General features: G+C 39.5%; 1 protein-coding gene and 1 long non-coding RNA gene across 3 annotated transcripts; one reads left to right on the forward strand and one right to left on the reverse strand.

The window, feature by feature from the left end:
• Window positions 1-15,544: 15,544 nt before the first annotated feature.
• On the reverse strand, window positions 15,545-19,230 carry LOC146451422 (uncharacterized). Of its 2 annotated transcripts, none has more exons than XR_014860027.1 (4): window positions 17,739-18,489; window positions 17,552-17,628; window positions 17,358-17,459; window positions 15,545-15,849 (listed from the first exon to the last, which is right to left on the reverse strand). It is a non-coding gene; the product is annotated as an uncharacterized LOC146451422 (long non-coding RNA). The 2 variants fall into 2 exon arrangements; XR_014860026.1 differs by lacking the exon at window positions 15,545-15,849 and adding an exon at window positions 19,073-19,230 and having other exon boundaries at window positions 17,319-17,459; window positions 17,739-17,912.
• On the forward strand, window positions 18,088-18,693 carry LOC146451423 (uncharacterized). The gene has a single exon (XM_085099143.1). The coding sequence runs from the start codon at window positions 18,088-18,090 to the stop codon at window positions 18,691-18,693; it is 606 nt and encodes a 201-aa protein (XP_084955269.1).
• Window positions 19,231-25,772: the final 6,542 nt, after the last annotated feature.

A 25,772-nucleotide genomic window follows, 5' to 3' on the forward strand; every position in this document is an offset into this window, starting at 1 on the left:
CAATCTTCACGCAGCGAGATACAATAGAAGAAGAATTAATTCACGAGTTAAGAAATCCACGGATCCTGTATCCTTACAGAAAACATTTATCTAGCGCTACCTAAAATCTTGAAGTCAATTCAAGCCGATAACCCTTAACAAATGCCACAGACCTAGCATACACAATGGCATATCAAAACCTAATCCTTACGGCTCTTAGTGATCAGTAAGAAACCCTCCATTCAGTATATTTGAGAATTCCCCCTCACGATCAAGACAAACACCTTTACACCTTTCACATTTTGATCTAAAGGGAAGATTCTCTTATACAAAAGGAAATCGCTTAAAGACATGCTTGTAAAACCAAAACGGACACATGCACAGCGGGAGTCGCGCAGGTATGTCAACCCCATTCAGAACACACAGAAATGTGGTCAAATGCCAAAATTCAGAAATAACAGATATTTTCTATAGTGTTTACGAGTTTTAACAGTTTTATATCTGAGTGCTCAATTTGATCACGCAAATTTAGGTCAATTTTTAGATCTTCGCTTCAATCTTAAGATCTTCGTTTTTTCCGCGGTGATCTTCGCGTCTTCGATTTCTTCGGAAAAACCCATAGAGAGTCTCATAATTGCTTCGTCTGTGTCTTCAGTAGGGGAAAATCATCTTCGTCAGCAAATCGAAATTCTCCATTATTTTCACCTTTTCCTGAGTCAATGTCGAGCACAGAATCATCTCTTCCAGCCACTATCTTTAAATCTCCGCTTTGGATTCGTGAAGCGTAAGAAAAAGTCTCAAAACTCGACCAAATTCAACCAAAACAGCCGACGTTTGCCAAATGGCGCCAAATGTGGTTACACAGTAGTTGCCAGTCCCTAATATCGTTCTGAGAGCTCGACAATGCAACGGGAGAGGCCTGGGGACCAAATCCCAGACAAGTTGCGGGTTTTGCGATAGTTTGAAGTGTCATTTCGCGTTTGTGAAAAAAAAGAAAGAAAAAAAAAACGAAAAAAATTATTTCGGAGCCGAAAACTATTCTAAACAGATAATTTTTTTTTACAGTTGTTGAATAAATTCTCCGCTTTTTTGCTTTGGGTGGTAAAGGGTATTCTTTAGAGTGGTTATCAACTTTTGATTTGTTGTTGTGCGAAAACAAAAAGTTAGTAATTAATTCTGATAATTAAATTTCAGTTTTCTACAAAGGTTCGACAGTTGCACTCACAACCACAGCAACAGTTTACAGCATTACGCAGGAAAGTTTTTATTCAGGTCATGTGGGGACTCTGAACAGTTGTCTGAAAAGAAGCGCTTTTTCCACCAAAACATACACTGTACCGGCCTGGCCTGCATTCGATCGAAACGTACTTACAACTATTAAAGCGCCCTTCACGGCAAGGCTTCATCACCTACATTCACATTAAATCACATCAATGCTACAATTTATTACGCCATCGTGAGGCAGAATTAGGCATATTTTTTTCCTTTTTTACATTTTGTTCACCATTTCACCCGATTTTCTGAGTCAATCACCTTAAAAATTCACTCGCCGTTGCGTTTGTCCTCTTAAAAGCCATAGCATGTTTTACAACATGATTGTCTCACGGAAATACTAGATAACATTTAAGTTAAACGGGGCAAAATGAGCGGTCAGCCCAAAACAAACCGCGCCAGTGAATTAACGTTGAGTCACCCTATTTAGCTAATGGAAGCATTTTCAGCCCTTTACCATCTTTTTCTTCACATGTGGCTGTTTTGACTTATTTTCCTTATCAGCAAAGCAAAATTAACCACTGGTTCACTCTTCCTACTGAAACTAATTAAGCTGCGCCGAGAACAACCTTGATCAAATTGGCGTGAAAAGCAATTTTCGTTTTAACTCAAAAGAACACGACGGTTCGTTTCTCGGAAAGTCTTTTAAAACATTTTTTACAGCTAATACTCCTGCGATGAAGTGACCGGCCTACCATAACCAGATTTAAGCAGGGAAAAAATCAACTGAACTGATTTTAGATCCGGCTACTTTGCGAATGTTCATACCTGCGCATGTATAGCTCCCGAACTTTTGCGAAATTTTAAGCACTTCCCGTTTCGTAAGCACACAGCTGTCACAAGTCTTGTACCCGCTTTCCGGTGTTTATAATCTCGATTCCAAGCTGTCACTGATTGCGAGAGTTAAAGGTGACACTTCACGCGAGAAACGTCTAGCAGCGTTTTTCATCCCAATTTGTAAAACAATACTCTTTGAGCCGAAAGCTATTCTAAACAGATATTTTACTGCAACGAACGACTAGGTGGCCCTGTTGTCATTATTTTGTCCAACAATACTGGGAAAACAGCATTGCGCGGGAAAGTTTGTGTTCAGAACATGTGGGGACTCTGGAACTACAGTCGACTCCCGATAACTCGAACCCTCGCTAACTCGAACCTCGCGCTAACTCGAATCAATTTTCCTTTCCCTTCAGGTCATTTTCTATATAATTTTACCCTCGATAACTCGAACTCCCGAAAACTCGAACCTTTTACAATTTCCCTTGAAGGTTCGAGTTATCGGGAGTCGACTGTACACTGATTTAGGTCGCTATAATCTCCCGGCCAAAAATTAACTGCATTCAGTATCGAAACGCACTTACTAGTCAGCGCCCTTTACAGCAAGGCTTCATCACCTACATTGATATTAAATCAAATGAATGTTACATTTCAACTACGCCATCATGGAGGCCCTGCCAGGGTAAATTCCGACAAGCGACATGGCCCAAAAAGTAGCGACAGCGCATGAAATAAATTTGCGACAAACGACAACTTTTCTCGACAAAACTCCGACAGTGACAATAAGGCCGAGAATTAACGACAAAGAACGGTGATTTCATATGTTTTTGCGCTAATTTTAGTGTGATGTAAAGGCCAACAAGGGAAAAGTTTGACCAATAAAAATAAAGACAGTGAAAAATCGAGCAAGGGCGATCCAGAGGATGGCGTGACTCGCGAGTGGTGAAGCCTTCGTCCATATACTTTTCCCGTTGATTTGCATTATTAGCAGACCTTTCCACAAGGTAAGCGTCTGTGGGTCTGAGGTGATAAAGAACCTCGGCTCGCGATCTATTTTCCGCATCACGCACCGTTTTTCCTAACCTTAAATTCCGACAAGGACAAACTATTTTCATTAAATTTCCGACAGCGACATGAAGCACTGACAAAACACCGACACGGGACATTTTAAAATTCAGAAGAGCGACACGGGAGCCCCCCCTGGCAGGGCCTCATCATGTGGCAGAATTTTCTGTTCTTGGGCTATTATTTACCGTTAAATTTATTGTATCAAATTTCCCGCCAATTTTTTACTGTAAAATCTGTTGTTGTCTTTCTTCTCTCTATCGCAGGATTCGATCGAAATGCACTCGTCTCTTCTTAGCAAGGTATCACCTCTTAAATAAATAATTTGGCCAACATTATGATAATCACGATTGATCCCTTTACGCAAGAAATTCTGCCAAGTGCAGTGTACATTGGGGAGCTTCCAATGGTAATTATAATGGGCTCCTGACAAAACATTTGTACATTTTGGTCACCATTTCACCTAACTTTCTGAGTCAAAAAGCCTTTTCGATCAGATATGTCACCGAAATAAACAACTAGGTGGCCCTGGTTTTATTTTTCTCATAAATTCCCTGCCCTTTTCTTTCGCTGAAGCGTTCATGCATTATTCGCAGACATCACACTTCATTGCACTAAATATTATGGGGACCCTCCTGAGAACACATGTCAGAACTTCGACTGAATTTGTAAGTCGATTTTTCAACGAAACTAACCGCTAGGTAAATTCTGCACTAAAAGATTATTCTTAAATAACGATCAATTTTCTGAAAAGGTTGGATAGTTAGTTCATTTTGTCACATACATTCATCATGACCGGATAATATCAACAATCAGTTACACAGCGCGACAAAAAATGTTACCGGTAAGTCCTTACCATGTGGGGACCATCTAGTAAAAATTAGGCCCAAAAGAAATTACTTGCATTCGATCGAAACGCACTTTATAAGAGACATTCATATTTTAACATTACATCATTTACATTTGTTACGTGATATCGTGAGCAAAATATGTTTCTGTCAAAGTGAGTTATCGCTTCATCCTCTCTTGGTTATCGCAGTCTATCCGTCACAGGATACGATCGAAATGCACTCGTTGTCACTCGTTCCTTTTAGCAAAGCTTCACCTATAAACCAGATTTCAGCTGGGAGAAAAACAAACATTTCAGATCCGCCTACTTTGCGAATGTTCATCACCTACGCAAGTACAGCTCCCGAACTTTTGCGAAATTTTAAGCACTTCGCATTTCGTAAGCACATAGGGGTCACAAGTCTTGTACCCGCTTTCCGGTGTTTCTAATCTCGATCCCAAGCTGTCACTGATGGCGAAAGTTTAAGGTGACACTTTACGCGAGAAAAGTCTAGCAGCGTTTTTCATCCCAATTTGTAAAACAAGACTCTTTAAGCCGAAAGCTATTCTAAACAGATATTTTACTGCAACGAACGACTAGGTGGCCCTGTTGTCATTATTTTGTCCAACAATACTGGGAAAACAGCATTGCGCGTGAAATTTTGTGTTCAGAACATGTGGGGACTCTGGAACTACACTGAATTAGGTCGCTATTAATCTCCCGGCCAAAAATTAACTGCATTCAGTATCGAAACGCACTTACTAGTCAGCGGCCTTTACAGCAAGGCGTCATCACCTACATTGATATTAAATCACAAGAATGTTACATTTCAACTACGCCATTATGTGGCAGAATTTTCTGTTCTTGGGCCATTATTTACCGTTAAATTTTTTGTGTCAAATTTCCCGCCAATTTTTTGCTGTAAAATCTGTTGTTGTCTTTCTTCTCTCTATCGCAGGATTCGATCGAAATGCACTCGTCTCTTCTTAGCAAGGTATCACCTCTTAAATGAACTGAATTTGGCCAACACTGTGATAATCACGATTGATCCCTTTGCGCAAGAAATTCTGCCAAGAGTAGCCAGACCCTTGGGGAGTTTCCAATGGTAATTATAATGGGCTCCTGACAAAACATTTGTACATTTTGGTCACCATTTCACCTAACTTTCTGAGTCAAAAAGCCTTTTCGATCCGATATGTTACCGAAATAAACAACTAGGTGGCCCTGGTTTTATTTTTCGCATAAATTCCCTGCCCTTTTCTTTCGCTGAAGCGTTCATGCATTATACGCAGACATCACGCTTCATTGCACTAAATATTATGGGGACCCTCCTGAGAACACATGTCAGAACTTCGACTGAATTTGTAAGTCGATTTTTCAACGAAACTAACCGCTAGGTAAATTCTGCACTAAAAGATTATTCTTAAATAACGATCAGTTTTCTGAAAAGGTTGGATAGTTAGTTCATTTTGTCACATAAATTCATCATGACCGGATAATATCAACAATCAGTTACACAGCGCGACAAAAAATGTTACCGGTAAGTCCTTACCATGTGGGGACCATCTAGTAACAATAAGGCCCAAAAGAAATTACTTGCATTCGATCGAAACGCACTTAAGAGACATTCATATTTTAACATTACATCATTTACATTTGTTACGTGATATCGTGAGCAAAATATGTTTCTGTCGAACTGAGTTATCGCAGTCTATCCGTTACAGGATACGATCGAAATGCACTCGTTGTCACTCGTTCCTTTTAGCAAAGCTTCACCTATAAACCAGATTTCAGCTGGGAGAAAAACAAACATTTCAGATCCGCCTGCTTTGCGAATGTTCATACCTACGCAAGTACAGCTCCCGAACTTTTGCGAAATTTTAAGCACTTCGCATTTCGTAAGCACATAGGGGTCACAAGTCTTGTACCCGCTTTCCGGTGTTTGTAATCTCGAGCTGTCACTGATGGCAAGAGTTTAGGTGACACTTCACGCGACAAAAGTCTAGCAGCGTTTTTCATCCCAATTTGTAAAACAAGACTCTTTAAGCCGAAAGCTATTCTAAACAGATATTTTACTGCAACGAACGACTAGGTGGCCCTGTTGTCATTATTTTGTCCAACAATACTGGGAAAACAGCATTGCGCGTGAAATTTTGTGTTCAGAACATGTCGGGGACTCTGGAACTACACTGAATTAGGTCGCTATTAATCTCCCGGCCAAAACTTAACTGTATTCAGTATTGAAACGCACTAACTAGTCAGCGCCCTTTACAGCAAGGCTTCATCACCCACATTCATATTAAATCAAATGAATGTTACATTTCAACTACGCCATCATGTGGCAGAATTTTCTGTTCTTGGGCCATTATTTACCGTTAACTTTTTTGTGTCAAATTTCCTGCCAATTTTTTTTACTGTAAAATCTGTTGTTGTCTTTCTTCTCTCTATCGCAGGATTCGATCGAAATGCACTCGTCTCTTCTTAGCAAGGTATCACCTCTTAAATGAATAATTTGGCCAACATTGTGATAATCACGATTGATCCCTTTGCGCAAGAAATTCTGCCAAGTGTAGCCAGACCAGTGGGGAGTACAATGGTAATGGGCTCCTGACAAAACATTTGTACATATTGGTCACCATTTCACCCAACTTTCTGAGTCAAAAAGCCTTTGTGATCAGATATGTTACCGAAATAAACAACTAGGTGGCCCTTGTTTTATTTTCTCATAAATTCCCAGTCTTTTTCTATCGCTGAAGCGTTCATGCATTATACGCAGACATCACGCTTCATTGCACTAAATATTATGGGGACCATCCCAAACACATGTCAGAGCTTCGACTGAATTTGTAAGTAAAAGATTATTCTTAAATAACGATCAATTTTCTGAAAAGGTTGGATAGTTAGTTCACTTTGTCATATAAATTCATCATGATGATAATAATAACAATCCGTTACACAGCGCGACAGAAAATGTTACCGGTATGTCCAGACCATGTGGGGACCATCTAGTAACAAGTAGGCCCGAAAAAAATTACCTACATTCGATCAAAACGCACTTATTAGACATTCATATTTTAAAATTACATCATTTACATTTGTTACGTGATATCGTGAGCAAAATTTGTTACTGTCGAAGTTATCGCAGTCTATCTGTCACAGGATTCGATCGAAATGGACTCGTCCCTTATAGCAATGCTTCATCTATTAAAGCTATTATTTGGTCAGACTTTGTGATAATCGCAATTGCTACATTTGCCCTAGAAATTTTGTGTAGCCAGACCACAAGTGAAACAGAACAGCTGCACATTTTGGTGACCATGCATTTCACCCGATTTTCCGAGTCGAAAAAGGCTTTTCGATCAGATACTTAACAGAAACGAGCAATTAGGTGGCCCTGGTTTGATTATCATTTTTTTTGAAAGATAAATTTCCTTCAGTTTTCTGTCGGCGACTTTTTCATTGTGACATTGTGTTATACGCACTGGTGGATGTCGAGAAAAAACAAATCCGGTTTTTCGTCACAGTTTTATCCGAATTTCTGAGTCAAATTATTCGCCTAAACTAACGACTAGGTAAATTATGAACACCTCAGCCTATAACATAGCGATCTGTTTTCATAAAAGGCTCCTTAGTTTCACTTCACAGCATAAATTCACCATAATAATCACAGCAATCAGTTAATTACACTGCGTGAAAAAGTTTTCTGTTCAGACCCTTGTGGGGACCCTATTTAACAGTAGGCTCTAAATCTCCCAAAACGTATTCAACAGGACAACGTAGCGCAGAGAATTAACAACTTAGGGTCCTTAGGAACATAAGGATTTATAGCTTACCCGTATAGCCTAGCTAAGCGTTCCTCGTGAACTGCTCTGCTGTGTGGTACATGTAATGCGTCAACGAACCGACAACAAAAAAATTCTAGCCAAAATATTTGGCAGTAGAGATAATTCACTGTCACGAAGTAACATTTTGCACTTGGTTCAGATCTTATCTACATTAATGGAATAGGTATTTATATGCATGGGGACTCGAATAAAGCATTATCTTAGTAAATCCATTGATAAATTCATTGCAATGTCTCAGATAAAAAAAGTCCTTTCATCTTTCTTATCTTTGAACAAGTTTCAATCACCTTTGGTCCCCTTAATTTTCCATTGCTCCAGAATCGGAGAAGTGGGGACCGTACTATACAAACAAAAAAAATTCTCCTTTAATCTTTCTTATCTTTGAAAGTTCACCGGCTGGCGGTTGCGTTGGTCCTCTTAAGTCCGTAACATGTTTTCACAACATTGGCTCACGGACACACAAGATAACATTAAAGTCAAACGGAAAAAACTGAGCTGTCAGCCAAAAACAAACCGCCAGTGAACGTTGAGTCAACCTATTTAGCTAATGGAAGCATTTTCAGCCCTTTACCACCTTTTCCTTCACATGTGGCTGTTTTGGCTTGCATTGTTTTCCTTATCAGCAAAGCAAAATTAACCTATGGTTCTCTCTTCCTTCTGAAAGTAATTAAGCTGCGAGAACAAGATCACGTCAACCTTGATCAAAATGACGCGAAAAGAAAGTTTCGTTATTTAATAACTCAGAAGAACACGACGGTTCGTTTCTCAGAATATCTTTTAGGACGTGTTCTACAGATAATACTAGACATTTCTTTGGCGAAACATAATTTATTGTTTAGAGTATGAAACTAGTATCAGTTATTCGAGATTATAAAACGGCGCTCGAGTTAAATTGACTTCGAGAATACGAATGCAGCAACAATATTGTTCTGCAGGGAATAAACGTTTGAGACTAACAAATCGTTTCAAAAACCTTTACAAGAACCACCATCAAACTAGCATCGAAAAGCGATCTCCTGCGATGAAGTGACCGGCCTAGCATCACCAGATTTAAGCAGGGAGAAAATCAAACATTTTAGATCCAGCTACTGTGCGAATGTTCATACCTGCACAGCATGTACAGCTCCCAATTTTTTTTTTTTTTTGCGAGATTTTAAGCACTTCGCGTTTCGTAAGCACACAGGGGTAACAAGTCATGTACCGCTTCCCGGTGTTTATAATCCGGATCCTAAGCTGACTCATGGCGAGAGTTTGAGGTGACACTTCAAGCGAGAAAAGTCTAGCAGCGCTTTTCATCACAATTTGTAAAACAAGACTTTTGGAGCCGAAAGCTATTCTAAACAGATATTTTACTGCAACGAACGACTAGGGGGCTCTGTTGTCATTTGTCCAATAATAGAAAACAGCATTGCGCGAGACAATTTGCGTTTAGAACATGTGGGGACTCTGGAACTACACTGAATTAGGTCGCTATATCTCCCGGCCAAAAATTACCTGCGTTCAGTATCGAAACGCACTTACTAGTTAGCGCCCTTTACTGCAAGGCTTCATCACCTACATTGATATTAAATCACACGAATGTTACTTTTTAATTACGCCATCGTGTGGCAGAATTTTGTGTTCTTGGGCCATTATTTACCGTTAAATTTTTTGTGTCAAATTTCCCGCCAATTTTTTACTGTAAAATCTGTCAAATCTGTTGTTGTCTTTCTTCTCTCTATCGCAGGATTCGATCGAAATGCACTCGTCTCTTCTTTGCAAGGTATCACCTCTTAAATGAATAATTTGGCCAACATTGTGATAATCACGATTGATCCCTTTGCGCAAGAAATTCTGACTAGTGTAGCCAGACCAGTGGGGAGCTTACGAATGATAAAACAAAATATTTGTACATTTTGGTCACCATTTCACCCAACTTTCTGAGTCAAAAAGCCTTTTTGATCAGATATGTTAGCGAAATGAACAACTAGGTGGCCCTGGTTTTATTTGTCTCATAAATTCCCTACCCTTTTCTATCGCTGCAGCGTTCATGCATTATACGCAGATATCACGCTTCATGCACTAAATATTATAGGGTCCCTCGCGAACACATAATAATAATAATAATAATAATAATAATAATAATAATAATAATAATAATAAAAAGAAGAAGAAGAAGAAGAAGAAGAAGAAGAAGAAGAAGAAGAAGAAGAAGAAGAAGAAGAATCGTTATTGTGCTCTATTGTGCTTACAGATGTCTGAACTTCGACTTAGCTCTTTTTCACCTTACCTCAGTCCTATATGTAGAGTCTTCTTTTCTATTTGCCATGTTCCTGACTCCCACCCTCTTTTTCGATTACTCCTGCTCGCATTTTGTACTTTTTATCTGGGTGCCCACATTTGTGCGACTCCCGCTACCCGCCCTTAGGGCTCTCGCCTGATTACATGTATAAAGGACACCAAAAGAAGTAAGTTAAGGCGACATTCAAATGAATCAGGTTTCCCTCAAAGCATACTATAAATGCAATAACACAGGGAAGAAGGAATACAAAAGGATTCTTAGAGAAGCTGTTCGATGGTTTTACTTAATATGTTTGTATTAACTTAAACAATCTTTTAACATATTGAAATATGTTAATTAGCGAGGGCTTTGTACAGGAACAGAAAAGTTTCACTTCGTGCAAGTACTATTTTGGAAAAGAGGTCAAGAGAGAGTAGAGAAGAGTAAAGAAGAGAGAGTAGCAACTTCTGTCATATTTGTAGTAATAATCATTATCTGAACCACGTCGAGTTACGGAAACTGGTAGTAAGTTACTGGACTCAATTATTACCAACTTTGCGCTCTTTTTGTACAGTCATTGTTTTATTTTTGCCAAAATTGGGGCTTCTCTTATAGAGAGGGATTGTTAAACGCACAGGTTTGGGATTTGTCGAATCAAAGGTCAAGGCATTAATAATCATACTTTTTTGTCTTTATTCGTTCTGATCAATGTAAACATCAATACCATCAACAGGATATGCCGGAGGTTATCCCTATCGAGGGTATCTCCTTATTAAATCAAAGCAATTCAACTCAAATCAAATGTTAGTTTTTGATGAGAGGGGAAAACCGGAGTACCCGGGGAAAAATCTAACCCGCGATCAGGCCATTGGCGATTGGTGGAAGGCGAGTGCTCTGACACTGCGCCAATCCTACTCTACAGAGTTGTGACTGGTAGAGATGCCTATAGACGACTGTAATGATGTTCACGCCGCTTACCCGGCCTTGTTTCAGCGATTCGCAAAACTGTTGATAAAAAACATCTGTTAGAAGACTGTGACTATCCGTCCAAAGTACAAACCGTTAATGTATGGCGACGTTCGAAATGCGATTGCTAAAATTAACAAAGAGTTCGTTTGGGTCATCCAAGTCAATTAGATCATCCAACTCAGTTGGATCATCCAAGTCAATTGAGTCAGTTGTGTCCTTAAAGTCAGTTGGATCATCCAAGTCAATTGGATTATCCAAGTCAGTTGGATCATCCTTGTCAATTACGTCATCCAAGTCAATTGAGTCATTTGGGTCGTTAAGGCCTTTTTAGTCCTTGTGACCTTTGTTTTTGACCATTGACCTTGAAACTTGGTGACCATGTAGTCCTTGATGGTTTAACTTAGGTCAAGGGGGGAAGTGATCAGAGATCAAAAGCCAGGAGAGTCAAAAGTGACTTTTTTTCTGGGTCAGAATGCCTCTCAACAAATTTGAAGTTGAGAACATGTTCTTAGAGAGGATGATGAGAAAGAGAGCGCCAGATTAGCACTTGTGACCTTTGCTTTTAACTTGTGACCTTGAAACTTGGTGACCGTATTGCCCTTGACGAGTGAACTTAGCTCAATAAGTAAAAAGGTCAAAGGTTAAAAGCAAAGGTCGTGGAACATATTTTTCTTCCTCCTAACCTTTGGTTTTGACCTTTCACCTTGTCGCTAAGGTATAGTAGGCTTCTTTATGCTTTTAACATCTCCTCCAATTTTCATGGTCACTGATTAAAACCCGAGCTCAGGAGAGTAAAAAGTAGTTTTTTTCTAGGAAAAGATACGATGCGTTTTTAGTCCCTGTGACCTTTGCTTTTGACCGTTGACCTTGAAACTTGGTGACCATATAGTCCTTCACGGTTGAACTTAGGTCAAGGAGGAAATCAGTCAAAGGTCAAAAGCCATGGACGTGGCTTTTATTTTTCTTTCCCCTGACCTTTGGTTTTGACATTTGACCTTGTTGCTAACGTATGTTAGGCTTCTTTATGCTGTTAACGTCTCATCCAATTTTCATGGTCATTGATTAAAATTCAAAACCAGGAGAGTCAAAAGTGCCTTTTATATATGGGTCAGAATGCCTCTTCACAAATTTGAAGTTGGGAACATGTCCTTAGAGAGGATGATGTGAAAGAGAGCGCCAGATTAGCACTTGTGACCTTGAAACTTGGTGACCGTATTGCCCTTGACGAGTGGACTTAACTCAGGAGGTAAAAAGGTCAAAGGTTAAAAGCAAAGGTCGTGGGGCATATTTTTCTTCCTCCTGACCTTTGGTTTTGACCTTTCACCTTGTCGCTAAGGTATAGTAGGCTTCTTTATGCTGTTAACATCTCCTCCAATTTTCATGGTCATTGATTAAAACCCGAGCTCAGGAGAGTGAAAAGTAGTTTTTTTCTAGGAAAAGATACGATGCGTTTTTAGTCCCTGTGACCTTTGCTTTTGACCGTTGACCTTGAAACTTGGTGACCATGTAGTCCTTCACGGTTGAACTTAGGTCAAGGAGGAAATCAGTCAAAGGTCAAAAGCCATGGACGTGGCTTTTATTTTTCTTTCCCCTGACCTTTGGTTTTGACATTTGACCTTGTTGCTAACGTATGTTAGGCTTCTTTATGCTGTTAACGTCTCATCTAATTTTCATGGTCATTGATTAAAATTCAAAACCAGGAGAGTCAAAAGTGCCTTTTATATATGGGTCAGAATGCCTCTTCACAAATTTGAAGTTGGGAACATGTCCTTAGAGAGGATGATGTGAAAGAGAGCGCCAGATTAGCACTTGTGACCTTGAAACTTGGTGACCGTATTGCCCTTGACGAGTGGACTTAACTTAGGAGGTAAAAAGGTCAAAGGTTAAAAGCAAAGGTCGTGGGGCATATTTTTCTTCCTCCTGACCTTTGGTTTTGACCTTTCACCTTGTCGCTAAGGTATGGTAGGCTTCTTTATGCTGTTAACATCTCCTCCAATTTTCATGGTCATTGATTAAAACCCAAGCAGGAGAGTGAAAAGTAGTTTTTTTCTGGGTCAGAATGTCTCTTCACAAATTTGAAGTTGGGAACATGTCCGTAGAGGGAATGATGAGAAAGAACGGGCAAGATTAGCATAATTAATTACGCGGGATGCCCTGAGGGGGCATACCGTGTCTAAAAACGGGTCGATTTCTTTTTACGCGGGATGCCCTGAGGGGGCATACCGTGTCTAAAAACGGGACGATTTCTTTTTCTTCGTCGTAGCTTCAAATCGGTACATTAATTTATTCATTAAACTCACCCCTCTCCTACTCGGGGTGTATTGTTCTGATTGTCTTCAACAGAAGCAGGCCAATCAAAATCCATTCTTGTCGCTTACATCGCGAGGGAGGGGACCCACTCACCCCTACCTGTGTGACGTCAACGCATCATTTGATCTATTTATTAAAAACGGATTAAATTTGGCTCCATATTGTTTATAACATGTTCTGGACTCAAGTGTGCCGTTTTCAAACGGAAATTTCACCATTTTGAAGCGGCAAATCGAAAGAATAACTTCTAGGAAGCACTCGACATTTAAAAGGGTGGAAAATGGTGAGTTCATGGCGAAGGAATCGTGCTTTGTTTGACAGTCCTTGACCACGACGCGAGACTAAAAAGAGGTCATTGAGAAGCTTACGTTATCGTAATGGAATTCCTCACATTTCCGGTGAAAGTCTGAGTCGCGTAACACAAGGAAAACAACGTAACGCGATCGTCGTGACTCAAACTATTCCATTAGCAAGGATAGTTTTATCAATCGGCGAAGCATACCATTGGAAAAAATGAATCAGCCCCAGCATCACGCGTAATGCCAGTAAAGCAGGCATCTTGTGTTTTTTTTTTTTTTCTTCCTCGTAATCACAAATCGGTACATTAATTTATTCATTAAACTCTCCCCTCTCCTACTCTGGATGTATTGTTCTGATTGTCTTCAACAACAGCAGGCCAATCAAAATACATTCTTGTCGCTTATATCGCGAGGGAGGGGACCCACTCACCCCTACCTGTGTGACGTCAACGCATCATTTGATATATTTATTAAAAACCGATTAAATTGTAGCGCCATATTGTTAACATGTTCTGGACTCAAGTGTGCCGTTTTCAAACGGAAATTTCACCATTTTGAAGCGGTAAATCGAAAGAATAACTTCTAAGAAGCATCCGACATTTAAAGCGGTGGAAATTGGTGAGTTCATGGCGAAGGAATCGTGCTTTGTTTGACAGTCTTAGACCACGACGCGAGACTGAAAAGAGGTCATTGAGAAGCTTACGTTATCGCAATGGCATTTCACAAATTTCCGCTGATAGTCTGAGTCGCGTAACACAAGGAAAACAACGTAACGCGATCGTCGTGACTCAAACTATTCCATTAGCAAGGATAGTTTTATCAATCGGCGAAGCATACAGTTGGAATAAATGAATCAGCCCCAGCATCACGCGTAATGCCAGTATAGCAGGCATCTTGTTTGCACTAATCTGCAAAATGGAAGTCACCATGATACGTTTTGTCTGGGTTGGAATGCCACTTTTCGCCAATGTGGAGTTAGCAACGATGAGAAAGGCCGGGTAGTTTACCGATCTGCATCAATCTGCCAATTTTCACCAATTTGGAAAATACGTTAGGCATGTCTTTAAAGACAGTGACGCGAAAGTGCGGGCTACATTTGTACAATTTTGTTGGATCGGCAAAATGGGCCATTCTACGAAAGACCATGATGACAAAGCCCCGGCAAGATTAACACAAATCGTCACTTTCATTTGGGATAAAGTAGGCTTCTGTAGAGTTACGCTATAAGAAATTGGACCGAAATAGTATTTTCTTGTCGCATTTCCGAAATCGACCGTTCTGTAAAATTATCCCACTTCTCTTCAATTTAGACTGTCTGTTCCATGACTTTTTAATTCAACGAAAACGTTTAGTTTTTACTCGAGCACAGGTTAAATTAAGCTCAGTCAGGATAACAACGTGTATTTACATTGTAAATGTAAACAAGAGCAAAATCACCGTCACTTGTTATCAGTTCATCCGTGATACGAGTCATTTTGCTTGTTTTGAAATTTGTCGAATAGACGAATTTTTATGTAAGAGGTATTTGTGTTGATAGATCTGAAGTTTTAACGGTCGGTTCTAACAAATAGATTCCATTTGGCCGTGCGCGCCCTATTGCTGAACGTGGAGAAGACGTCAAAATATGGCAAGAACAAAGAAGTACGCTAATGAACCTCAGGCGAGTAGCGTGTCTGATATTATTGCCGCATTTTGACATCTTCTATGCGGTACACACGGTCCCCGAATGGAATGAATTTGTTATATACCTTAATGCTAAGATTCTCTAAAGTGAGCTTCATACCAAGTGCTTTCACAAACGTTGTAAACTGTAAACAACTCCTTAGGATGAAGAAGTTGCAAATTAGCATACTGAACTTCAAAGAAGTTTGGAAACAGCTTTCTCAAAGTAACCTTTATTCAACTAGCACATTTCTGCTTCCAAAAACTCGACCGCGTGATGTTGTTCATCGTCGACTATTCCTGCATTTTCTCACAGACAAACGTGGGGACAGATTTCATCCGTTTTGTCTGACGACAAACATTCTAGCTTGTTAGCACACAAAAGGCCCTATATCCCATTGATCTGTTCCAAGACGTTTTGTTTGTTGTTGTCTCGGACGACAAGCAAATTCTCGGGAAAAAATAACTTCGTCCTGCCATAGTGACGACATTCGTGCGTGCGTCTGTACTATAATCACCCACTTCTCTAGACCAATCCAAAGCGAGGTTTTCACTCTTAATTGCAGGAAATATGGTAAATACCTGGAAAGTTGAATAGACTATTACAATTCTTACCGTGTACTTATTAAGTTATGTTATTGTGTTTAAGGCGGACGAGCAGCCCCCTAGTAGGGTAAGTGCAATGGCTGTAGGACATAACATCTAATGGCGAAGAAGTGCAATACCAGAGAGAAGGGTCCGCACACAAACAGGGGGACATCGGTCGCCAATTGCGCTGGGGAGTCGAACCCCACCCCTTTAATAAAAAAATCTGCAAACATTGTGCCACAAAGGCACGCAAAACGGAAACAAAAATCATCGCACAGTAGACCAACAAAGGACACCAAGCGCTAGCAATCTTACGAAACGGATACAAACAAAAACATTACGAATAGTTACTAAACAGTGTGTACAACCGGTGAAGGCGACACAGAAAGCAAATATTAACACATGACAAAAACAATAGCATTACAAGTGTTGACGAGCAAAGGAAGCAACATCCCAGTTGCTTCCCCGACAGTCAAACATCACAGTTAACAAAGCTGCACAGTCATATGATTGTCGATGGGATAGAGCATGCCAGATAGGATGTTTTGGTTGATTGGCATAACTAACAATGCACGTCGCCCGGGAGAAGGCTGGGTATGAAAACCAGTAAGAAGTGTTGGAAGTGACTTTGAGAACAGGGCTGGAGGATGACTACTGTCCCAAGCTTGGACCTATCTTACGCACGTTTCCACTTAAAAGGTAATAAAGGAAAGATTGGCGTAGGTGTCATCCTGCAAACCTAGCACGGTCTGGCTGGCATGTACAAATTGGTCTAAGTTCTCCTGCTGCCCCAATAACACTTCGGCACCATGGAGGCCATGTCGATGAGTATCCACCAAGACAATAGAGCAGTTTTCGATGGGCATAAAGAGGACCGTCTTCTCGTTAGGTATTAGCAAGGCAGCATGGCCGTGGTTACGGGTACACAACTTTCGTAACTGGAACAACAAAGTTGTGGGCGCATGTTCATCAAAAACGCTTACCGGCAAAGGGAGGTCAACAGAAGCACTGACACTTCGCTCTACAATAATAGCAGCCTCCGTTGCTGACAGGAAACGCTGTGGCAAGCTATGGCGACAACTATCGTAAAACCGGTTGCCAATTCTGATCGCAGAACACATAAGCACAACCCACAGCGGAGATAACAGAGGCACTGATTGCAGGTCAAGGCGCTGACAGTATACTTCATGAGCAAAGATGAGTGCAATGACACTGCAAGCATAGCTACCATTACGCCCGTCGAGTGTTGATTGGCTAATCTCTACAGGAAATTTCCATTCTATCAGGTTGCTATGCGGCAGATTTTCCCCAGTGACTTCAAGATCCTCCCCTGCGGTGGGCTGATCGATGTCTACACGTTCGTCATCAGAAATTGCACCATTATCGACATCGTCCTCGACATCATCATCATCTTCCTCTTCGTTTTCACCATCTTGGATATCAAGGGATTCCTCGAAGCTGATACCTGACAGAGCGGCTTTGAATGAGGTTGCTGCACTGACCAGTTGAAGTTTACAGAACGCGATCCCCTTTTTGACACACGCCAACTTTCCTTCAATTACTCTTGTGTTCTGAGACTCAGTTGTTTACCTGGCTATCTCCACCTAAACGTAAAAGGGTAAAAAAAAATCTTTATTAGCCAAAATGATTTCCAGCTAGAGACAAGTGCTAAAAGGTTTTGCAATTCTTAGCATACACTTTCTGACTGCACAGACTCTTCACCAGGCTCGAGCGGCATCTCAACGTCAAATTCACGGGGAGGATCTTGAAAAACTGGGAGAAAAAAAAGAAGAAAAGCAGTTGGAAATATATATTTCATTCAAAGACAATGCTACTCAACATGAATGTAAAACATTGAATTCATTTGAATCAAACTGGCTAACTGTCGAGGCTGTCCTTCAACTCATCTGCAATCCTCTGAAGCTGAGGCATAGCAACCTCCATGTAGAATTTTATGAAGTGGGCCATCTCCATTTTGACCAGGGAAACTTCTTCCTCCCATCGCTTTGTCATTTCAAACTTTTCAACGACTAATCTCTTGATACGTACTGGTGTATCTATAGGAACATTAATAATTGAACAAAGAGAGAAAGAGCGAAGTTTAGCACCCTATTTAAGTAAAAACGGTTGTATTGCTATGAGGGCTATAACAAGCAATAAGCCTAATTGACAAGGGCCTGTTCAACCATGGTAATTGGTCAGGTAAGTTGTTACCCTGTAATATGAGTACCGATGACTGTGACACCGATACAACTCATGATAAGTGGTTCCAACACTTTAGACACAAACAAACTTGTAGCGCAGAGACAGGACGGTGTACGGAACTTGTTAACGACATTCATCGACAAGATCTGCAATAATGTCGAAATCGAACCACGCCTTCAACCCCTGGACAACGAGCGATTTAATTTGAGGAGCACTGTTACAAGTTCTGAGGCAAGGTTGGACATCAAAGCGGGAGGTTTCTGGGCGAGAGGAGTTACGGCATTTTTTGATGTTAGAGTTACGCACGTCAACTCCAAATGTTACCAGAGCAAGCCAACATCGGAAGTGTTCAAAGAGCAAGAAGAAGAGAAGAAGCGCAAGTACCAGCAGCGGGTGTTAGATGTAGAAATGGCTTCGTTTACGCCTTTAGTGTTTGGAACCAATGGCGGAATGGGAAACGAGCGTCAGCGGTTCTTAAAGCATCTCGCAGATAAGATAGCTCAGAAAGACACCGAGCCTTATCATGTTGTAATTACTTGGCTCAGGACACAGATCTCGTTTGAATTCTTAAGATCGGTACATGCATGCGTCAGAGGTTCGCGAACGCCGTTTCGTAGCAAGATAGAGCAATGATTAGACTGTGAAATAAATGTCGCTATGCGGATATCTGACTCTATCGTGTCTATATGCTTTTATACTCAGGGGTTTTTATGGACACTGGTTTAGCCGTCATTAGTATAATTCGATTGTATGATCTTGATGTCTCTGCATGATGGAATTCTTTATTTTATGGAATTTTGAACTTTTATTATTATTTATATCTATTTCCTCTTCCTTTATGTATCGTTTATCTATTTTTTAGAATTTGTAAATGAATAGTGTTTTTACAATTTGCTTGCTATATGTTAATAAAGAGATTATTATTTTTTAATAATAATAATAATAATAATAATAGTAATAATAACAAAATAGTAAATATGATTATCATTTTTAGTCTGAGACACAGGGTCACCTTTTGTAAAACAGCTCCTGCACTTCCTGTAGTAACTATTTCTTTAGAAGTAGACCAGCATAATGGCGCCCCATCATAAGTCCCCTTAACTAGGTTCACAGAACACACACTTTGAGCCCTCACTAGAAGGTAAAAAAACAAAAGCTCCAAAAGAATTTTTTTAACCTCAAAGCGCATTTAGAGGTGCCCCTCTAAAAAGCCATAACATACTTATATAATTAAGACAGTTTCAGGAAACTGACAAGCTAAGATGTGAAAGGATTTCCAGGTTCACTAAAAATCCTTGAGCAAGATAATTATTAATTCTTAGACCAAAGGGGAACATTATGATGATGTACATGTCAACTCTGTATTCCCCAAAAGAAACAGGCTCTTCTTTTGTTCTGTAGTGGGTGTTTGTCCTAGTCGTGAAAAAGGACCCGCAAAATAGGTCGGCCTGTACTTTGGTTAACAGAACACACACCTTGAGTCCTCACAAGAAGGTGAAAAAGGAAAAAAACTGAAGAACACTATTTTCTTTATCACAAAGAACTTTAAGAGGTGCTAAAAAAAACCCATAAAATAAATTTAAGATACTTACATTAAACACTAAAGGCTTTTTTTCAAAGTACACTTGAAAACTCTACATATAAGTCAGATACAGTGGTGTGTACATTACACACAGTGTGTGTTCTTCATGCAGAATTGTAGTGTGTAAACCACTAAAAAATTTTTTTTCGTTAATCTAAGTATCGTTATGGTTTTCTTGGGCACTTCTTAATGTGCTACAAGGCAAAAAGAGAATTTTTTTCGAGGTTCTGTTTTTTACCTTCTTGTGAGGACTCAATATGTGTGTTCTATGGACCAACTTGTGGGGACTCTTCAGGGGTCCTCATTATGGTGGTCTATTTTCAAAGAACTACCTATTTAAGGGGACTTTTTCCGTGGGGACTCGAAAATGTCCCCATAATTTGAACAGTCCCCACTTTCCTGGTGTGTTTACATATGAATGTCCCCGTAAGTGTGCAACGGTGAGTGCACACACACACACACACACACACACACACACACACACACACAAACATCAAGAACGACATGGACCAAAGATGCCTCTTTGCTCGTTTTCATTATGCATTGGGTTACTCCTGTTTTAATAGAGACACTGTATCTCACTCTATTCATAAGCAGCGAATAGCTACTCGGTATAGCAAGTGCTATTAACGTCCAAGGAGCTCGCAAAGCTTACGTAGACCACGAGAAAAAATGGCTTCCCTGACTGCAACCGTAAAATAAATAAATGAATAAATAAATAAACAAATAAACGGAGAAAATGAACAAAGTACGAAGAAGGCCCCGAAATTCCGTTTGGCAGTTTTTGCCGGTAGAGCGTTACTCTTTTAAGCGCGCACTTATCGATGAAACCGATAAAAAGCTTCAGGTTACCAATCTTATACGAAAATTGTAATCGTTGACAGGAACAAATGATTTAAAAATTATCATTTTTGTGCTATATTATCGCACTATTTTAGTATATAGTAAAAAGCTACTCATGCACCTCATGTACCTCAGTGTCGGTGGCCAGTGGTAAATATCTACCACTAGGGGCCTCCACTTCGGTGAATAGTTGTTAATTTTAAAATATAAAAAGTGCGATTAAAACGTGCAGATGTTTTGTGACTGTATTACTGATAAAGGTAATCAGAACGTGCTGATTTCAAGCTCTAGTTAATGTAGACAGTTAACAAGAAAGGATTATACAGGTTAAGATAATTATTATTTACACAGGTTAAGATAATAATTTTATAATAACATTCATAATGATTAAGAAAAAAAGTAAGAAGTAAAGCTCTAAAAGTCGTGTAATTTGATCGCCATTTTTTATGGACAAACTTGTTACTCCATGGCGGAGTAATAGTACCTCAAAATAATTAGTTGTTCAGGTAGCAAAATGTTTTAAGTGTCTGTCCATGATACAACCAGGCAGGACCAGGCAGGAGGTGATAATACTCAAATCACTGATTTGGCTCAAACTTGACAGAAAGATTGAGTGTCATGAACATATTCATGTGCTAGAACGTCAAGTCAAAATATCCCATTTTACCAGAGTTATGGGTAAAACCTGAAAAATGGCCATTTTGGCCCAAATTTATGCATATTAATTGATTGTTTAGACAAATATAATTGTGATCTGGGTATAAATCCCACTGAATTGTATTCCCCATTCACCGGGCTTCCAGCACAGTGTGTTATTTCATTTGGCTCTTTCGATTTCGTTATTTTCCTGAACCTAAAGTAAGAGGCTGTTTTAGACGTTTTCACGAGAACCTCAAATTCGGCTTTTTTGTACCCAAATATCTCTAATGGCCAACACCCTAACTATGTAACTAAACTATAAGATTGAAGAGGCATATCATAACCTTTAAAATATGGAAAAACAATTTTTGGCAAATCAATAGTTTGTTTGTATGAAGCAGGTATGTATTACCACCTGAACGATTTTTGTCGATTTCATCAAAATTCATGTTGCAAAAAAATATATTTTTATTTTCTGACTGAACATGAAGACATGTAATGTTCAATGAAGTATTTTCTGACAATAACAATGACAAAATCTGGCGATATAAGTGGGTAAGGATTAGTTTGACCAAGCTATTAACAGCTAGATTTCCCGAGATTTCCCCTCTTTTCATACAAATATTTGCCTCCAAGAAAGCTTATCTAAAGAGGTAATCTCTTTTAAACAATCGCACACTAACGCATAGTAAGAACTAAAAATGCTAGTGGCTGATACATACATGTCTTCTCAGTGCATCAGGTTCCATCCTAGCTACCATTTTGTATCACAGCCATCGTCGAATCCAATTAGCCGGCTCGATCGTATCGTCTATCTGCCTCGATTTTTTCAACACGGATCCGCCATTACCATCAACTGATTAAAATTATCAGAATATACCATTTTTTCCCCAAAAATGAACAGAAATTAAAGTAAATAACTACATAAAAACACATTTAGAACATAACAGACATCTAAGCTTGTCATGAGAGGATTCACTGTCTATATCCGCCATCTTGGTTGCTAAGTTATGAGCCTGCTTTGCGGTCAGCGGCTATGGACACAAGTTTGTCGCTGTTGCGCCAGGAGCTAAAGCATTCTCTTCTTAATAGAATTTATAACAAACTTTATCACATTTCCTCCGCTTAACGAAAACAGGATAAGCCTAGAAGGGTTAGAGAGACGTATCAAGAAAACTGAAAGCTATTTCAGCTTGTTGATATTCAACATAAAAGGTGGCCCAACACAGTTATGTACCTACACCCATAGTTAATAAAGGGCAATGGTTATAAAGCCCCACATTCTTCCTTTGTTTTAGGTTTTTGTTGGCCTTTTTTGCCCTTGAAGGTGCACAAAGGTGACAGCGCTCAATAGCACTTCAATAAAGTTGAAAAAACTGACCAATAGAAAAGTACCATTAATTTATTCAGTCTGAATGTGCGACCAAAGAACAAAAGGTTGTGCACTGTCAAGGAGCTTTCAACCTAAATTGCAACACCGTTGTTTTTGCTCTTGATTTTTGCCGACTTTCATAACCAGTCTCCTCTACTAACTATGCTACACCCCAACATGCCATCAGTTTCAAATCATTCATAACCGAATGTCAAGACTATAACCAGAAAAAGGATTATCAAAAAATGAAACCACGGAGATCGTGACTTTGGCAGTTAAATGCCTTGTTTGTGCTCGCAACGAGTCAATTTACGAGTCAAGGTAATGGCGAGGAGACCATAAGAAACCACCAGGCTTATATAAAGAGAAGCCACTTCGGCTGTCATTAATAAAGATAAAATATGAAGCTACGTAAGTGCGACTTGGTGACCCATCCATGTGATGCTGACGGCAACGTCTACAAAGTCCTAACGAATTATGCGAAGGATAAAACAAACAATCAATGTACTTATAATAAACAAAACAATACAAGATTTAGCTTTTCTTCTCTTCAACTCGCACGGTACGGCGGTAGGCATGGATCGCGCCGAGCTTAGATTCGTGAGTACAAGCGATGCACATCGAACGCTTATCACTTGCGTAAGATTTTCGGTGAGAATGGTTTACTCTGTCTCATTACATTTTGTAATCATCTGAACGTACATGAACCAGATACTAAAAGTAAGGTCTCATGAAGAAATAAGTGATGTATATGTATGAATCTTAACACGCGCAACACGTGGATGACTAACATACATCTTGCAATTTGGAATTAATCTACGCACGTCTTCTGAGAAAAACTAGTTTGAAGCTAAACAACAGCCGCTCAGAACTTGATCGTGCATTTTGCCGCCACAAAATGTCTTCAGCTGAAAGGAGCGCTTTTATTATCTGAAACGTTCACTACAAATCATAACTTTTTGCATACATGAAAACTTGACATCTTTCATCATATTTTTGCTTCTCATACAAAAGTTTTACATCAAATAGGTCTAGTCTTCTAAAAACAATTGTTTGGCTGTCAGTTTTCACGCGAAAGCGGAAAGTCCCATGTCACGCATCAGTGCCGTCGTAAACAAAATTATGCCAATTTCTGGCGAAATGAACATGTTCACATCTTGTCAGCTTTGATAAGGTTTCAAAGGAGAAAAATTGTTTCATTTTCGCAATTTTCATCTGATAATTTATGGGAAAGCAAAAGGACCTGATCGATAAATTTTCATCAACTGTTTAATACACTGTAGAATTTATTGAAATGCACGTGACAATGCAAAAACCACAAACGCAACTGAATAACTTTTTACCGGACTATCAAAACCTTTTTGGTACTTTCATTGAATAATGAAGCGTAACACAGACAACTAGTTTTCTTTGGAATAATTCTTATTAAGCAAGAGTAAGTTATATTTTAAATTATTTTTACTTGAAGATTGCGTGGACTAGACTACAAAGGAAAGATTTCGGGCCTAAAATGTAATGCGATACTTTTATTTCACTTGAAAAGATTTCCCTTTGTGAAATCAGCTTGAAAAACGGCTTTCGGTTCACATAAGTCTACCTGGAAGTTAAAAAATCGGACACGGCTCTTGTACGCTGAATTTCACTACCACTACAAAAATCCGAACGATAATTCTCCACTAATTAACATAGAAATGTTGATGATATTTCCGAGCTACTGTTTTTAGCTTACGTGTCTAAGAATTTCTGAGCCATCGCACAAGTGCGTCGCACGAGTGCCGCAAAGTCTGCTATTGTTACTTTGAACAGTACTGAACCTATATAATTGTGATAAGGAGATTAACATTATGCTTTACCTGATCCTACGGGAACAAGTTTCTTCAACCTCTTCATTATTTCCTTAGAAGTCTTCTTTAATACTCCCCTGTCTGCATTTTCTTTTTCTTGATCCGTGCAATGGGTGCAAATAAAAGCGAGAAGGGCGCCAGTTCAGTCCAAGGAGGTCTCGATGCTTTGGGCAAACTGTCATACCTTTCCCTTCTTCATCAAAGTGCCCTGTCCTCAGGAGTATCAGTTCACTTTCTGACGAAACCGATTTTCTAGATACTTTCAGATTTTTAAGATGGAATTTGATATCTCTCTTGCATGAAGCCATGGGGATCTATTCTTTGAGAAGGGGATATTTTGGTGACAATCCGCAGTGTGTGGATTCTCCTCTGCCTATAGAGCATTTGAAAGGCCTCGGTGTTCGAGGTGGCATGTTCGAAATTTTAGCACGCTAGTTAATTCGAATCCAATCTAAACTCGTGCGAAAGACACGCGAACACGCGAACACAAAAAATAACCGGTGTTTGACAACCGCAGACAGCGCGCAGGCTCACAAACGCTGCCCCAAAATGGCGAGGTCAAAAGTCAATTATATTCTAAATGGATTTATGAGAGCTTATTTACCTTACCTCCTGGCACATTTTTGGAAACAAAATCGGTATATTCACATTTTTCATCAGTTGATGACAATAACGGGTGGCTTGTTGAAATAATCGAGGCAGGCAGACGATGCGATAAAACCGGCTAATTGGATTCTACGGTGGCTGTGAGATAGAACGCTAGCTAAGATAGAGCCTGAAACACTGAGAAGACATGTATGTATCAGCCATTACCGATTTTAGTTCTAACTATGCTTAATGTGCGATTATTTGAAAGAGATTGACTCTTTAGATAAGCTTTCTTGGAGGTAAATATTTGTATGAAAAGAGGGGAAACCTAGCTGCTAATAGCTTAGTTAAACTAATCTTAACCCACTGATATCGCCAATTTTGTCATTTTTATTGTTAGGAAACATTCGTTGAACATTTCGTGCCTTTTCATGTTCAGTCAGAGGATCGAAAGATTTTTTTTTGCAACATGAATTTTGATGAAATCGACGAAATCGTTCAGGTGGTAATAGATATTTGCTTCATACAAACAAACTATTCATTTGCCCAAAAATTTTATTCCGTATTTTGAAGGTTGTGATATTCCTCTTCAATCTTGTAGTTAAGTTACATAGTTAGGTTGTTGGCCATTAGAGATATTTGGGCACAAAAACGCCAAATTTGAGGTTCTCGTGAAAATGACTTAAACAGCCTCTTACTTCAGGTTCAGGCAAATAACGAAATCGCAGGTACCGATTGAAAAAACACATTGTGCTACAAGCCTGGTCAATGAGAAAGACAATTCAGTGGGTTTTATTCCCTGATCACTATTATATTTGTCTAAACACTCAATTGAGTTTGGCTA

The sequence above is a fragment of the Pavona decussata genome, unplaced genomic scaffold, assembly GCF_977016875.1.
Source record: "Pavona decussata unplaced genomic scaffold, jaPavDecu1.1 SCAFFOLD_389, whole genome shotgun sequence".
NCBI lineage: Eukaryota > Metazoa > Cnidaria > Anthozoa > Scleractinia > Agariciidae > Pavona > Pavona decussata.